A 15,596-nucleotide genomic window follows, 5' to 3' on the forward strand; every position below is an offset into this window, starting at 1 on the left:
GTTTTGATTTGCATTTCTCTAATGATTAGTGATGTTGAGCATCCTTTCATGTGTTTGTTGACAATCTGTATATCTTGTTTGGAGAAATGTCTCTTTCTCTCTTCTGCCCATTTTTGGATTGGGCTGTTTGTGTTTTTGATATTGAGCTGCATGAGCTGCTTGTAAATTTTGGAGATTAATCCTTTGTCAGTTGCTTCATTTGCAAATATTTTCTCCCATTCTGAGGGTTATCTTTTCATCTTGTTTATGGTTTCCTTTCAGCACAGCTTTAGAGTCTGAATTCTAATGTCTGCACACAGCCTCCTCGTTTTTCTTTCCTCCTTTCTTTTCTTTTTTCTTCCTTTCTTCCTTCCTTCTTCCCTCCCTCCCTCCCTTCCTTTCTTCCTTTTTTCCAGGCCTCCCTTTTTTCTTTCTTATTTTTTTCTTTTTAGTTGAAAATTTGGGATTTGATTTTGAAGATCACTTTCTAAAGAAACTCATAACAGACCATGCACAGAATATGTCCTTAGTTAGTAGGAGAGTCTGGAGTTTTTTCAGAGACCCTCTATTGACTCTCTGAGTTGAAACAGTTTAGACTCAACATAAAATATGCCTTGTTTACCCAGGCTCTTCATGCTCTGCATACTGTTACAGTCCTTGAAGAGCTTGTCAGTGACAAGTAAGATAAATGAATGAAGAGGACTTTACAAGTGTTTAAAAGCTAAGTATAGCATGTGCTGTCCACTACTTAATTAAACAGACCTGCACTAAACTAAGTAACTTTGTGGTGGAAACTTCTAGGCCCTTCCCTTTCTGCAAGACCCCCACCACCTCCAACAGTGCTCAAGATGTTAGAAATTTCTTGGTTGTCTGCAGTTGCTAATGTGTTAGCCTAGGTTTGAAACCATCGTATTGGTTAAAGCATTAAAAATTAGTGTGGATTGTGGATAATGACTTTTGAATTTATATTAGGGCTTGGTCAGCAATATGGACTCCCTTGGGGCTCGATTAAGATTTTATAATGTGTCTGAGTTTCATCCTTTTCACAGAGAACTTTAAAAAAAAAAAAATGAGCTGCTTCTCTCATCAGCTCTGATTGGGGTCAATGTCCAGAGAGTCAGAGCCCATTTCCAACTCAATCTTAATTTTTATAATAAAGGGGTCAGTCTTTATGAATCTGAGCAGTAGGGTAGAGTGGTTACTTAGGAAGCTCTGACATCATAATCCCAAATCTATCATTTGTATGATCTTGGGTAAGTTTCTTCGTCTTTCTCAGTTTCTTTCTTTCTTTCTAAATACTACCACTGCTATTATTTATTTTACTTTGACTTTCCCTTTTTACCCATGCATTACAAAGGCATTTTTCTCAAACTTATCCCACAATCTCAGCTCACAATATTGTAGCAAAGAAGGCAAATAGAGCTGTCATACTGGTAAGCCTCAGTTTCTTTATCTGTAAAGTGGGGATGATAGCAGCCTCTAGTAGGGCTGATAGTAAGGTCATATGCATTTGAGTTGCTCTTGGTTCTTCTGGGCTTCTGCCCCTGTGATAGCAGCTATTAAAGATTTTGAATATACCCCTCCCCGGCAACCTACATCAGAGCATTGGTGTGACTGACTAGAAGAGATGACAACAGCAAAGTGCTGTGCTTGGCACACAGCAAGGGCTAGGAAAGCCTAGTTATTATCACTGATATTCACGGGCGGCTCTGTCTCACAGGGCCAGCCTTCCTTCTGCTACTATTAAGGACACTAATCTCTACATCATTAGAAAAGTACATAGAAGTCTTTCTCTGTAAATAATTCTGCCCCCATGGGCTGCATTGGGTGATAGCGGAACAGAGTTGTTGATATTCTCAGCTATAATTGCTGCCCATAACCCTTTGGGGAATTCCTCAGGTTCCTAAGGTGACAGCAGGAAGTACTTTATCAGAATAATCTCCCTCCCTTGCTTTTAGAAGGGAAAAGAAAAGAAAAGAAAAGCTACCAAAAAAGTACAGTAAGGAAGGAGAACAGATCAACATCTATTCATGTGGAGTTTGGTTCATGCTAAAACATTCTTTCCTCTCTTGCCCATTTTATAGATACAGGAACTGAGGCTCATGGAAAAGTGATTCAGTTTGAGTCACAGAGTGAATATTCGGCAGCAACAGTGTTAGTGCTAGGCCTCTGTTACTTGCCTAAGAAAGTTGAGAGATCCATCTCCCTAGGTAATGAGAAATCTCAGAACTGTCCATGAAAAGGCCTGGTAGTCACAGAAATGTTAGTCCTGTGCAGATCTTAGACTTTTGCTGAGATTCCCATAAAAACAGACCCAGAGACAGGGATTTGGTGCAGGTAGTTTATTTGGGAGGTGATCCCAAGAAGCATGGTGAGAAATGATACAGGGACGTGAAAGGCAGATAAACATGTATTAATGGGTAGTTTCCCAATGTAGTCAACCAGGGCTGCACCCTGCTGGGGACCTACTGAGAGATTCTGGAACACACCATAGTATGGTCCCACTAAGGGATTGGGGGTGCTGGTTATTTTTCCATCACGTCCCTCCCTCATAGATTGAGGGTTTTTCTAAGGGCATGAACTGCCCAACTCTTCTGTCTGCCCTGTTCCCTGGCGAAACTTGCCCCTGTGATCAGAGAAAGACCTCATGTAGAGAGAGGTGCAGGGGCTTGAGGTGGGAAGATAACAGCACATCCAGGACTGCCCATTCAATCTACAGGTGACCTCCAGGGTGGAACAAGAGGGTATGGGAGGGGCACTGACTTCCCTATAACAATTAAAAATAAAATAAAATAAGGGTACTTAATGAGTAGGTACAAAAAGAGCAGCCACACCGGCCATGGTGACTACTAGTGTTCTGTCTATAAATAAGGACTAAGGGAAAACGGCTTCAGCAAAGTTGGGGGGGAGAGTCTCATCAGTGTCCTGTTTGGCTGCAGATGGACGGGAGGAAGGACTGATGAGCTGAATGGGTCGGAAGAGGTCAGAGCGGTTTTCAAGGCAGGACTGATGCTGCAGCAGTAGATTGTGTAGATATTTGTAAATACAAAGGTGTCCAGAGCCTGGCCCGTTTTCCCAGAGATGCCATAGTTTGACATGTGTGAGCATATGGCTATGGCTCTTCTTAACTTCTTTCCAAAATGCCCCAAGCTGGTAAATTCTGAGAAATAAGATAGGAATTATCATCTCAAATATTTTTCCTGCTCTCCCCACATCCAATAAAGGAATGAGGAAAGCACCATCCCAACACACACACACACATACGCACGCGCGCGCGCGCGCGCGATGTTTTGGGTTCCAGTTCCCCTCATTGACCTGTTTTTCCTCTCATGGCAATTAGAGAGTGAGTTTACCATGGAATCTCCCCAGGCCACTCTTCCTTCTAGCCATGTCCACACCAACTTTCAAATCTTGGCTCAAGGGTCATCTGACCTATGGAGCCTTATTGATGTCACAGCCCTTAGCTAGAGGGGATTTCCCCTGCCTCCAGACACGCATGTAAACCAAGCCTTTCTCCTTGTTTTTCTTCTCATATTGCGTTATAGTCCATCCTCTAATTCCTCATATATTTATCTTTGCTTTGTTGCATGCATCTGGCCTGTGACCTTACCCTTCATACACTACCGTAGGACTCTGGAGTCAGAAACCTGGGTTTAAGTCCTGTTCTTCTGCTCACTAGCTGAGTGATCATGGGCTTGGTTTCCTCAATTGTAAAAGACAGCTCATAAGAATAGCTATCTAAGGATTCAATGAATGCATTCTGCTCAGACCCTTAGCCTGGCACGTAATTGTTTTAGTCTTTACGGTTGCAGGAGTTTGGTGAGTGTTGAATGAATTTCTGTGCAATGTCCACAGTAGAAGGCAGACGCCCTTCAGTGATTCTTACTTACTCCCATAAGGTTCCCTAATGCAGCATATTCCCCTAATAGTTTCTTCACCCTCCTGCTTCATTTTGTCCTGCAAGAGTGACCCAAGCATTGGAACCCAGACCCCACTCAGTTATGATTCATTGCCGTGTGGGCCTGGTGGATGTTCAGGAAATCCCTTTCCTTTTCACTGTTCAGTTGTTGTCTGGTTTTTTCATCTTTAACTCAGAGACAAGAACTGTTGACCTTGCTCTAACTTCACAGAAACATGACCAGTAGAAGAGTTCTGGACTCTTTCGGATTTCCCTGGCAGGAAAGAGGGAGAAAGAAAACCTGAGAGAAGAAAGTGTAATTGCTATTGTATGGTATTATCTCCATATCCCATAGCAACAAATCTTATTATATATTTTTTCTTATTTAAACCATAGTCATGAAGGTTTTATTGTTAACTTGATCCAGATGACTGATCAAAGCATAGTTCATTATTGCCACCTTGCTAAAATATTTTAAAGGCAGTTTTAATGTTACACTTTTATGGCTACATATTGCTGTTAAGCTATTGAGTCTGTTTCTAGTCAATCAAGGATTTTCATTTTGTTTCAAGAGCTCCTTGGATAAACTCTTCAGAAATGTCAAGAGAGATGGAGTATATGACACCTTTTCACAGATGGTGTTCATCAGGGATTTCAGTTAATGGATACAGTTTCAGTTTTCCATGGTTGACTTTGGGTGCTAATGGAAGTATTCTATAAAGATTCCTGTTCTTCCAAACGCTAGACGATAGGAAGGAAATGAACCCCATAACACTCCCACACTCTTTATTCTGAATGATGTAAGTACCCAAAGACAGGGAGTACTTCAGTAGGTCCATTATATTCAAGAACAGAATATTTCTCAAACAAGAACAATTTGACTTTTGTAACAGCTCCGAAACTATACATTTAACCTGCTCCCTCACTCCCGAGAACAACCACCACCAAAACCAGATGCACAACAGGGAAGGTTAAACCATCACATGAAGAGTTACATACTCACCTGGCTCGTCATAGATGCTAATTGTGTATTTTTTTCCTTTCATCTGTTCCAAAGTGGCCTGTTCATTCCTTCGTACATTTACACATTTATTCCACACACATTTACTTGCTACTTATATACCAGACTCTGTGCTAGGTGGTGAGTCCAAGGGTAATTCACACCTAGTGCTTCCCTCAAGAGGATTTCAACCTAGTGACAGAGAAAGCCCAGAAAACACGTGACTACTTACCATTCATTGCCATAAGTGCTATGATGGAAGCGGGTGGGGGTGGGTACAGCATTCTGGGAGAGGCAGTAGAGGGGCACTTAATCCCTTCTGAGGTGGACTTACGGAAAGTGGTTCTGGAGGTGATGGTGTTGAAGCTAAGACCAGAAGAACTAATGAGTATAACCCAGGTAAAGGGGGAGAGAATAAAAGGCATGACAGGACCAGAGATCAGCCTGTCCCAGGGCAGGGAGGGGAGGATAGGCAGCCGAGAGGTGAACAGCAGTTACCTCACAAGAGCTTCATAAGCTACGGAGGAGATGGGGCTCTTTCCTGAGGGCAGTGGGGAGCCTCTGAGGAATCTAAAGCCAGGTCGTAACAGAGGTCTGATGTCACTCTTGACTACAGATTGTGTTCAATGCGAGGCAAGAGTGTAGCAGGAGAACCGTTAGGAACCTATTGCCCCAGAGCAATAAGGTGGCGCCTGGAAGAAAGAGGAAGTAGAAAATGAAATCTGATGAGATTTGTCTCAGCAGTCATGACATAATACAGTAAAACCAATATAACACAGTTAGCCAGGGCGAACGTGTCAGGTCAGCAGTTTGGTAAACCCTGAAAAGGAAATAAAAATGGGCTTCAGTGAATTACTAAATGAGGCCATGAGTTGCCAAGTGCAGAGCTGTGGAAAGCTATCTAGTTCCAACTCTATATTAGCTTTCCCGGGATTTCAGTTATGACTGCCCCGAGGATTTGCTGTCTAAGGCTTTGTGGTGGGCACCTTGTATATCTCTGATGGCCACAGGGATGTGAACCATCACCTGGTAAACGTGTCTGGAAATATTTGAACGAATAGTATCCTTGTTCCAATCCTTCTTTAAATTTTCTGCAGTTTTTCTTCCATCCACCTTTTGGGAATGTTATTCATGGCTTTCTATCCTTCTAGACCATTCTTGGTGTGTTAGGAAACCAATATAATTGTGTGGAGATGAGGATAGGTAGTGTAGATTGAAAAAATTTTTTAAGAGATCCATTTCCAATTTCACAGTTAAATGGGCAGGATTTGGTCAAACTTTTCTACGGAAGGGAAAACTAGCCACCAGCCTGTAAGAAATCGGTCATAGTTTAGGGGACGTGCTACAAGCAAGATAAATAAAAACGGTCTAAAATATCAGGCTAAACTCTCATTTTTCATCTCCATTTCACACTCTTCTCTTCCAGCCCAGACTAATCAAAAGAAGCCTCTTCCGCTCACAATTGCTCTGTGTACATTTCCCCCAGATCTGGTATTCACATGAACAACGTGGTTTATTTATATTTCAGCACCAAATTGGAAAGATGACATCATTCATTTACAGTCTTTATCCCATGACATGCCTATTCTCCAACACCTCATTTCAGCAGACACATTTAGGACTGCGTATAGCATCTTGTTTAGCTTGTACATTCTTTTATGGGATACAGTTCAAAGGTAGGGAACTTTAAGCTTGTCGCTGGTAAGAAAATAATCTCGTAAAATCACAGGAGCTTCCCCAAAGGATAAGGGCATTATGATGTTTACAATAGCAGAGTTATTATTTGTTCATTTAGGCTTCATCATTCATTCTTGGGCGAGTCCCTTCCTTCTTGACCATAGCAGATCTTACAGCTCCCTTCAGACTTTTAGAATTCTATTAGAAGAAACAATTCCAGATTTATTAGTTCATGAGTTCAAAAGTATAGGCTCCTGACACTACTGGAATTTTAGGTGTAAACGCTGAATTTCACAATCTCGTGTATGAGAGATTCCCGGATAGGGGAATCTCAGCACTTGGTCGGCAACAGCTCCACTGACCTGCTGTTTCTCATAAGATGTAACTTGTCCATTGGGTCTTCTGACACTTTAAGTGGACAAGTGAAGGATGGAAATGCTGTCAGCTGCCAACGGTTGCCTGAGATATTTTAATTCGATTTTTAGGTGGCTCTTTCCCTCTACTTTTATTGTTTTTATCCACATACACGCATGTTTTTACGTCCGCTCTGGGGCCTTTCAAATACCGTACACATTTTTAAAAAATGGAGTGAGTAAATCATGAGACATCCTCTGTCACATAGAATTGCGACGTGAGGTGTTTCCAAAACATTTATGAGAAAGCTATGTCTACCTGTTCGGCTGTTGCCTTTTTTTGCTAGCAACACGGCTAAGAGAAAAGCCTAGTGATTGAGAATTGGAAGGCCCGGAAAATCTCCGTGTTCTATGTCAAGAAAGAGCCTCTGGGGGCTGACATCTGTGCCTTGATTTCCTAGCTATAAATGAAGATAGTAATAATTCCTCCCAGGAAAGTTTTGAGGTTAAGTTAAGATCATACATGAAAAATACTATAAGAGTAGACTGCTAGGTCCAGAATTATTATCAGAGTATTATTTATATTACGTAGTAACATTCCAGCTGGCTGGGGGCTCTGCCAGCCTCTGACTTCCAGCTCTCTTAAAGTGCTGATGGCTTGGTGTCATGAGCCACCAGTGGTATTGTTATGGCAACTCATGAGATGTTCTCAACTCTTAGTGACCTTCCCTGGCTAAGGACAGTCATGCAGCTCGCCTCTAGAATGGCAGCGCCCTTCAGAATTATGGCCCCTTCTTTCTTTCAGTCACTGGTTGCAACAGCATGCATAATGTTATCTACATCTGCTTGGCCCCGTGTTAGATTCTGGAGAGAGGCAGATGAAAGAAACAGCCTCAAGTTTACTGACAAATGGACAGATAAATCGGTGGTTAGAGAGGGGTGGTAAGTAGGAGGCACACGTCACCTGCTCTCAAGGGTGGGGTCAGGAAAAGGCCAGAGACAGAAGTTAGAAGCAAGGGAAGGTGTCTGGGGGAGGTGTCACAGGCAAAGGAAACCACATGTATTAAGAAGGAGAAGTGTCTTCCAGTAAACAACAGCAACAGTAATAGTAATAACAGCATGACTTTTATTTCACGCCCATTACGTGCCAGAGCCTGGACTGACTTGAAGTCCATCGCATCATTTTCTCCTTAGAACAACCGCAGGGAAGGGGGTACTGTTACTCCCATTTTGAAGTTGAGGAAATTGGGGCACAGAAATAGTTAACTCTCAGGAGACCACGGAATCGGCAAAGAGGTGGAGCGACACTTGAACCCAGACGGCCTTATCTCCAAACCCACACTTGTAGTCCTACATTTCCTGGCTTTCCCAGCTGGATATTTTTATCTGCCTTTTTCCATGGTCTTTAGGCAGTTTTCTAGATTCTGTGACCCTGTTAGGTCGATGGATCCGTGGGTCTCTTTCTTGCCCTACATAATAAAACAATACAATTCTATGGCCCTTGGGGTTTAACTCTGACACCTAGTTGTCTCATGTGACAAACATAACAGGGAGTAAAGCTCTTCTCCATCAACTTCGCTTTTTTTTTGCTTAATTTCTTCAAAGAACAATATCAGTTAAAATGTCCATCGAGTGCCCTTTCCCTGGAAGTCATCATGGTAACAAACCATCCCCACCAGTATTTTTGCATTCGGCAGCTTTTAAGTGGATTTCTCGGCCTTGTCTTGCAAGGCCACTGTTTGTCTGTAGTTCTGTGTCTCCATCCAGGCCTTTTCCATCTTTTCATCCAGGGCTTCCCTCTCTTGCTTGCTCTAGAGTGTAGGATGTGACCATTGACGATATGGGACTGCAGGCTTACTCCGGACCTCTGTGATCGCTTGATAACATAAAACAAAGCACTTTCGTATGTGTCCATTTATTGCCTTTTAAATCTTGTGGGGGAAGTACACTTATGGCTCTGAATGGAGATCCAGCAACGTAGGGGCTTCAAGGATGTGACAAAACCTCTTTCGCCAAAGCTCATGGCATGGTGCATTCTTTGTTAAGTTTCAGTGTAACTAAAAATGAGAACTGTTCCTAAAAAAGGAACAAAGGGAGCCCTATAGGTGCTGTAATTATGCCCTGAGTCTCTCTGGCTGGTCTTCTAGCTCCTGACGGAATCTTCCCTGGTTTTTGTTCTGTGCAGACCCAGAACAGAATGAAGCTGATGGCGGACAACTATGATGAGGACCACCACCACTACCACCACCACCACCATCACCACCACCACCGATCTCCTGGGAGGTCGCAACATTCCAATCACAGGCCCTCTCCTGACCAGGTCAGTTTCATTGCCGCTTACCTCCAAGGCCCCTTTTACCCTTTGGATATTCTAAGATAAAATAAATAATCCTCAAGAAATAATAAACAGCATAAAGTGATACGTTCTTTGAACTGAAACTAATAGCTTTGGTATTTATTTCCATCACTCAAGGAATCTAAATGTTTTCCTTTCTCCTTCCTCTTTAAGGTTTTGTCTGTTCTTGTTTATGTTATGCATTTTCTTTCCTCCTCTCCTTTCTTCTTTCATAGATATGTAGTCTGTTGCTGGCTCAGTATCTAATGGTGGCTTACTTTGGAATGTCTGTTTCAGAGTTTTAAGAGAAAGCACTTTGTTTCCATGAGCTTGGCAATCAGAGGAGCCTTGAGTTTGGTGAGAACAGTCCTAGAAAGTTCCTTAGTGATGCAAATTAAAAGTGGGGTAAAATAACATGAAAAGAAATCAGTTTTGCTTCATTTTAGCCAGTGAAGTCAAGGGGTCCAGTTTATTTGATTTGGACCCTATCTTCTCCCTTAACTAAGTAAAGAAGTGAAGAGATGGATTGACAAAAACACAGCCCTCCTGTGGTTTTCAACGATATTCACATTCACCCACCACATGCAAAAACTATTTATGTTTAGCATTAACACTCTTGAAGGTAAATTTTGTGGAAATTATGAAATTAAATGCAAACTAGCAGGATAATATAATCAATATTGACAGTAATTCCTCCTTTATTGTGCTATGACCTTTTTTTAAAGTAGTTTAACGTATACAGTAAATTTTAAGAGGGATGGGGTCATAGGTAATGGAATGGAATCATCTGGGTAAATGTGAATGCCTTTGTTCTATATTTCTAAATATGTGAGGGAAGGGTTTATTTGAATTACCTGTATGAGGAGGGGTTTACCTGTTTGTTGGAGGAAGGGGTGCTTGTTGTACTCCTAAAATTTTTTTTCAGGTGGCTCTGTTTCCTTTTTACCTCATGTCACTCCATCCCATAGGAGAAGTTAAGATTCCAAGTCTCCAAGGTGTTTTCCCAGTAGTACAACTCCAGGGGGCATCATTTATATAGCACACAACATAAAATATACCCCCTGGAGCTGTGCAGTGAGGTAGCTCCAGTCGGAGGGCTCCCCGCCCCCAGCTTGGCCCTATCCTCGTACTGGGAAACATTTGCCCTCAGAGACCTCAACCCTGGAGAAGATGTCCACATAGGACATCTTAGTTTCTGAAGCCAAGTGCAGAAAGGCACTGGTTTATGTCATTAGCTCTCAAAAATGGTTCTCAGTTTGGAGATCAGCAAAATGGAGAGAGAGATTAATTTTATGTCATTATCTCATATGTCTGTGGTTTGGGTCTGATTTGGTTTTATTTATTCAGTTCTCATCCCTCACAACCACCACCACCTCCCCACACTCACCTGCCCCAGTATACCTGGCATCCTGCTAACTAATTCATTCTCACTCTTGATCCCTGCCCTTTGCTCCTTGACCTTCTGCCATGAGGTGTAAGTGTAAGGCTTTATTGGTGCTAGAAGGCCATCCTGGAATTTCCCCCAGAGAAACAGGAACACAGAGCACTATAGGGACGGAAAGAAGGTTTGGAGGCAAATTGGGGAAGTGGTTTGCACAAGAACCTGCTGAGATAACCGTCTTGTTTCATCACGGAGACACATACACTAATGTGTCTTGCTAGAAACACGGCACCAGTTCAAATTTACCTTCCTTGTGAGTGATATTTTTTACAAAAGTTAGTCTCCGGATACCTTTCCAGAGATCTTTAATTAGTAGACTAGAGTACTTGCCTGTTTGGTTGACCCTCTTAAGTTTGTCTACAGATACTAGAGGTTGTCATGGGGCAGAAGTAATTGCTCAGGGGTGGTGCCCTCCACAGAAGAATTAGCATTCCTTGAGGAATGTCTGACTAACATACGTGGTCAGGACCTCTGGTACACATTTGTCATTGGCACTGTTAGGAAGGTGGTGATGACGCTCCACTTTCACATTCTCCACGTCAGTAACTACTCTAAGCAAACCATGAACATAGAGGCAGAGAGCCTCATCCTCTTCTACAGATGAAAAATCCAGGCCCTGAGAGGAGGGGGTCCTCAACCGACTAGAGTCCTGCTGCTGGGTCTTTGCTTATTCGGCCGATACTTGGAGCACATGTTCCACGCCGGCCACTTTGCTGGGCTTGGGGAAGAGGATGATGGATAATACCCCTGTATTCGAGGGGTTTGCTGTCTGGTTTAGAGCAAAAGTCTGATGTCTCATTCAGTTCTGCTCAGGATCTTGTCAATCAGAACAAGACAGATAACAGGTAGTTTTAACTTCATTAGGGGGCCCGTGACTTAGGAACTGCAGTGGGGTTCACTGTGAAAGTGAAATACCCTTAATCAGAAGGATAGCTTTGTGGTTTTAAACTGGAGTCAGCTAGGCTGTAAAGTTCCCTTGGTGCACTTTTTCAATCAGAGAAGGAGGCTTAAGTTAGGAGCCCTGGTAGGAATAGGTTGACTCCAGTGATGGAGATGGCAAGATCCCCTGGGCTGGTTGCCCTTTCTGACTAGGTATTCCAGGTCTTGGACAGTGATGCCTTCCCCTGTACGGGATTTTGAGATGCATATTCACCAACTCATCTATCAATATGTGCATTGTTATAAATCTAAGTAAGTCCCAGACTGTAGCAGTTATTGAATGGCTGGGAAGTCTTTCCCCGTTGATTGTAAAAGCTACACGTAATTGTGTAAGTATATATATTAATATGTATGGAGTGGAACTGCTTCTTTGGAGAAAGTGACAGCTTCATATCAGTATGTGACAACATTAGAGTCTGAATAATGGATTGATTTGGATGAGATTTAAATTAAACACTCTTGATGTTAATTGAACTGACTTAAAGGGGAAAGGTCTCTTCCAGGGATTCCTGATTCCCTTCCCATGAATCTTCCAGCCTGACCTTCCTGTGGCCATGAGGCTGACCATCTGTATCTTCTAGAAGAGGGGCTACAAAATGTTGACATTGCCTTTTGAGCTTTATTAAGAGGTCAGATACATGTGAAAATGAAGAAATATAAAAAATCAGCCACTTTCCTACTTTTCCAGAGAAACTCATTTTTCCTTAGGAAATTCAATTTAAGTACTTGCAGAGTTACATTCTTTTTCCATTTCTTCCCTATCCCTCTCTCCTTTACTATGATTCTGCTTTCTCGGGAGAAACCGAATCCAAGGGTTATAAGTCTAGACTGGGATTTCCCAAAGTAACGTTTGGAACATTAGTCCCATGAGGAAAGTCTTGAAATAAAGATTTGGTGGGCAAAGAATTTTGGGGAAGTGCTGTGTATTATAACACGATCTTGGAGAGTCTTGGTACAATTAGCAGATCAAAGGATCTATAAAGCCATATAAGAAAGAAAGCGCTCCAATTTTATGTAACCCAGCATTTCCCAGATTTATTTGATCATGGAATCTTTTTTCTTCTTCTTCTTTTCTAGTAACATCTGTGCTCTGAGAAATACTGTTCTCAGAGTATCAGGTGAAGAAAGAGACTGCCCAGTTTAAAACAGGGCTGATCCAGTTTCCATCAGTGTTTTTCACCAGAAGGTGAAGTTTCAAGGCAAATTTTCCTTATGCTTTGCATAGCAGAAAATGAGAGTGTTCGTTTCTTAGGATAACTTTTCTTCAGACTCTAACATCTGAGAATGAGTTATCCCACCAAAAAAATCAATAGATTGGAATTAAGGGAACCATTACAAGAATGAGGACCCAGGAAAATAAGGATAATCATAAATTCATGGCTCTTCAGAGATTGAAAATGAGTGTCATAAGGGGAAGAGAATATGGAGAACATGGAAGAGAAGTCAGTGGGGTGTGGCAGTCCAACAGCCTAGACCCCCTACCCAAGAAAGGAACAGTTAATATTTGGTGGCCTGTGACCCCCAGGACAGCCATAGTCGTTGAATATGTTCAAGCCGAACATTCAGAGAAACACCAGTAATGCCTTAGGAAATCCTTCAAACCAAGAAGCGGGCACAGAGGCAGACAACAAATATTTCCCATGACACAAGCTACTGGTGAGCTTTGAGAAATAATTAAGACCGAAGAATAAATAATACATGCTGGAGACTCATTCGTGATTTTATTTTATTGAAGTTACCGAGTCTGACTGATTTAGAAAAGCTCAGTGGAAACGCAACTTCTCCTAAATGCCCTCTGTACCTGTCATTGTCACTTTCTGTCATTTTCTTTAAGTAGCGTCTTTCCTTGTCTTACCATGATGCCAAGATTTTTTACTTATTTTTCTAGGCATCGTATGCTTTTCATAGTCATATTTCATTAATCTCCTTCCAGGGGCTCCCAGGTATGGACTAATAACCCCATGGATAAGCAAAGTATGGCGTCAGGGTGAACACCACACTTCAGCCAACTCAAAATGCCAGGCTTGTTCAGACTGCCCTTTGGCTTCCAGGACTCACACTTCTGTCCTTCGGTCATGAGTTGGATGTTGGGTCTTTAAGAACCTGGATCTTACTGCTTTTTTGTGTGCAAAATGCACCTCCATTTGGTAAAGCATGTGCCATTCTGATTCTAATTTGTGGGGGCCTAACTGGCAAAAACGTAAACGTTCTCTTTGGACTGGAAACCCCAGAATATATGGCCACTTTCCAAGCCTAGAACTTGCCTCTCCTCTCTCTCCCTCCTTCTTTGAATGGAAATTCTCACTCACAGGGGTTGGAAAGATCAAGGCATTTTGACCACCTTGAAGACTTTCAGATCCCAATTGAAATTTAAATTTCACATTTTACTTATAGAAATCTTACTTCTAAAGGAGGGCTGCGGAGTCCAGGAGCATGGAGGCATAAGACTTATTAAATTGATTAAGGAAATTTGGGGCCGTATCTTATGTCATATTCGTACTCTTGGTTACGTATTGCAAAGCACAGGCACACTTGTCTGGCCCACAGTAGGCACTTGATAAATGGCTGTTGAATGAGTTGTTCTCGTAGTACCTTCGGGAAATAGGGCAGATGGGAGTATCCCCATTGTACAGATAAAGACGCTGGAGCTTAGAGAGGCTGTTCATTTTTCAGAGTCACACACCTGAAAATCAACAGGCCCAAGAGAAGGGCCTGAGTCTCTGAGTGCTGTACCCTGGGGGCAAACCTCCTTGGATGTCAGCCTGGATGTATTTATGCAACCACATGTATTAAATATGGTTGCATGGCTACAATGTTGATTTCCTCTAGAATGCAAATGTGTGTTTTCCCTTTCCTGTCCAACTGTAGCAGATTTTCTCTTATTTTGCTTTATTTTCCAAATTTGAATTAAAATGTCATCCCATCAGTTCTCCTCCCATTTGCCCCAGCCTCCATCGACATTATTTCCATTCTTCTGTGTGTGACCATTCATTTCTTTCTCCCCCATTTCCCCTGGCCCTTTTACTCTTCTCTCTTCCTGCTGTCACTGTGCCAGTGAAAATGTGGCCTCTTACAGCTCTCCCACGTCCCTAGAGTCACAAGAGTGAGATCCTCAAGGAGTAGAGAGCCTGGCACAGACAAGGAGGGGAATTGCTCTAGGTTACAGCGGGCCCTTGGCAGTGTTACCAGGCCCCACATTCTGTTGCTTACTCATTCATGAGCCTCTGTACACACAAGGCCTGGGACAAGTCAGGCCCGCAGAGCAGAGCAGAGGATGCTTCACTTGGCCCAGGGCTGCCATCACAGCAGCCAGGGCTATTGGAGTACTTTCAGATAGTGACCTGATTGTGGCAGAAGCTGGGTTCTCTAGTTTGCATCCTCAGCTTTAGGGTGTCTCCTCTGCTAATCTATTCCTAGAAATTGGATTGCCCTAATCCTAAATATTACCCACTCCACTCGGCAATTTCCGGAATCTGCCTGCACATGTAAATGGTGATCTTTGGTCCATTCTCTGTTGCTCCTGTTTACTGTGTGGTCCCAGCATGTGTTCGCTCTCAGCTGAAACATGAGTTTGTACCACTGGACACATGTCAGAGCACTGAATGTCCACTTTCATTTTCTGCTGAAAATTCCTGTAGAATTCTGCTTGAGACACATGTTATTTTCCCATAAGCCATCAAATAACTTGTTCACCAGAGAACCCAGACCTAGATTTGGCTGTCTTTTCAAACTAGTGGTCATGAGAGAGATATACAGGTCGTATTTTAAGATATAATGAAATGATCCCAGTGATTCTTGCCATGCTGACTGCACCTATGCTCTCTTCAAAGAGGCTGCAACGCTCGCTACGTTGGTTTTGAGATTTCTGGTCTCAGAACACGTCCCCTCTACCCTCTTCTTTCAGGCAAAAAAGCCATAAGGTAGAGTTAGTTCTGAAAATAAAGCCAAGGTTCCTGCTCTCTGTCCTTCCCACC

The 15,596-nt window shown here is 42.6% G+C and overlaps 1 protein-coding gene across 12 annotated transcripts in view; it reads left to right on the forward strand.

The window, feature by feature from the left end:
* Window positions 1–15,596, forward strand: part of ERC2 (ELKS/RAB6-interacting/CAST family member 2) — a 962,565-nt gene that overhangs the window by 753,802 nt on the left and 193,167 nt on the right. For all 12 annotated transcript variants that reach the window (XR_009565841.1, XR_009565842.1, XM_060308008.1 and 9 more), the window contains one exon: window positions 9,093–9,227. Coding sequence is in view for 10 of the 12 variants with exons in the window: in XM_060308008.1 (XP_060163991.1) it covers window positions 9,093–9,227 (135 nt within the window). In the remaining 2 variants the exon portion in view is untranslated. The remainder of the gene's footprint in view (window positions 1–9,092; window positions 9,228–15,596) is intronic.

This window comes from Globicephala melas, chromosome 11 (genome assembly GCF_963455315.2).
Source record: "Globicephala melas chromosome 11, mGloMel1.2, whole genome shotgun sequence".
Taxonomy (NCBI): domain Eukaryota; kingdom Metazoa; phylum Chordata; class Mammalia; order Artiodactyla; family Delphinidae; genus Globicephala; species Globicephala melas.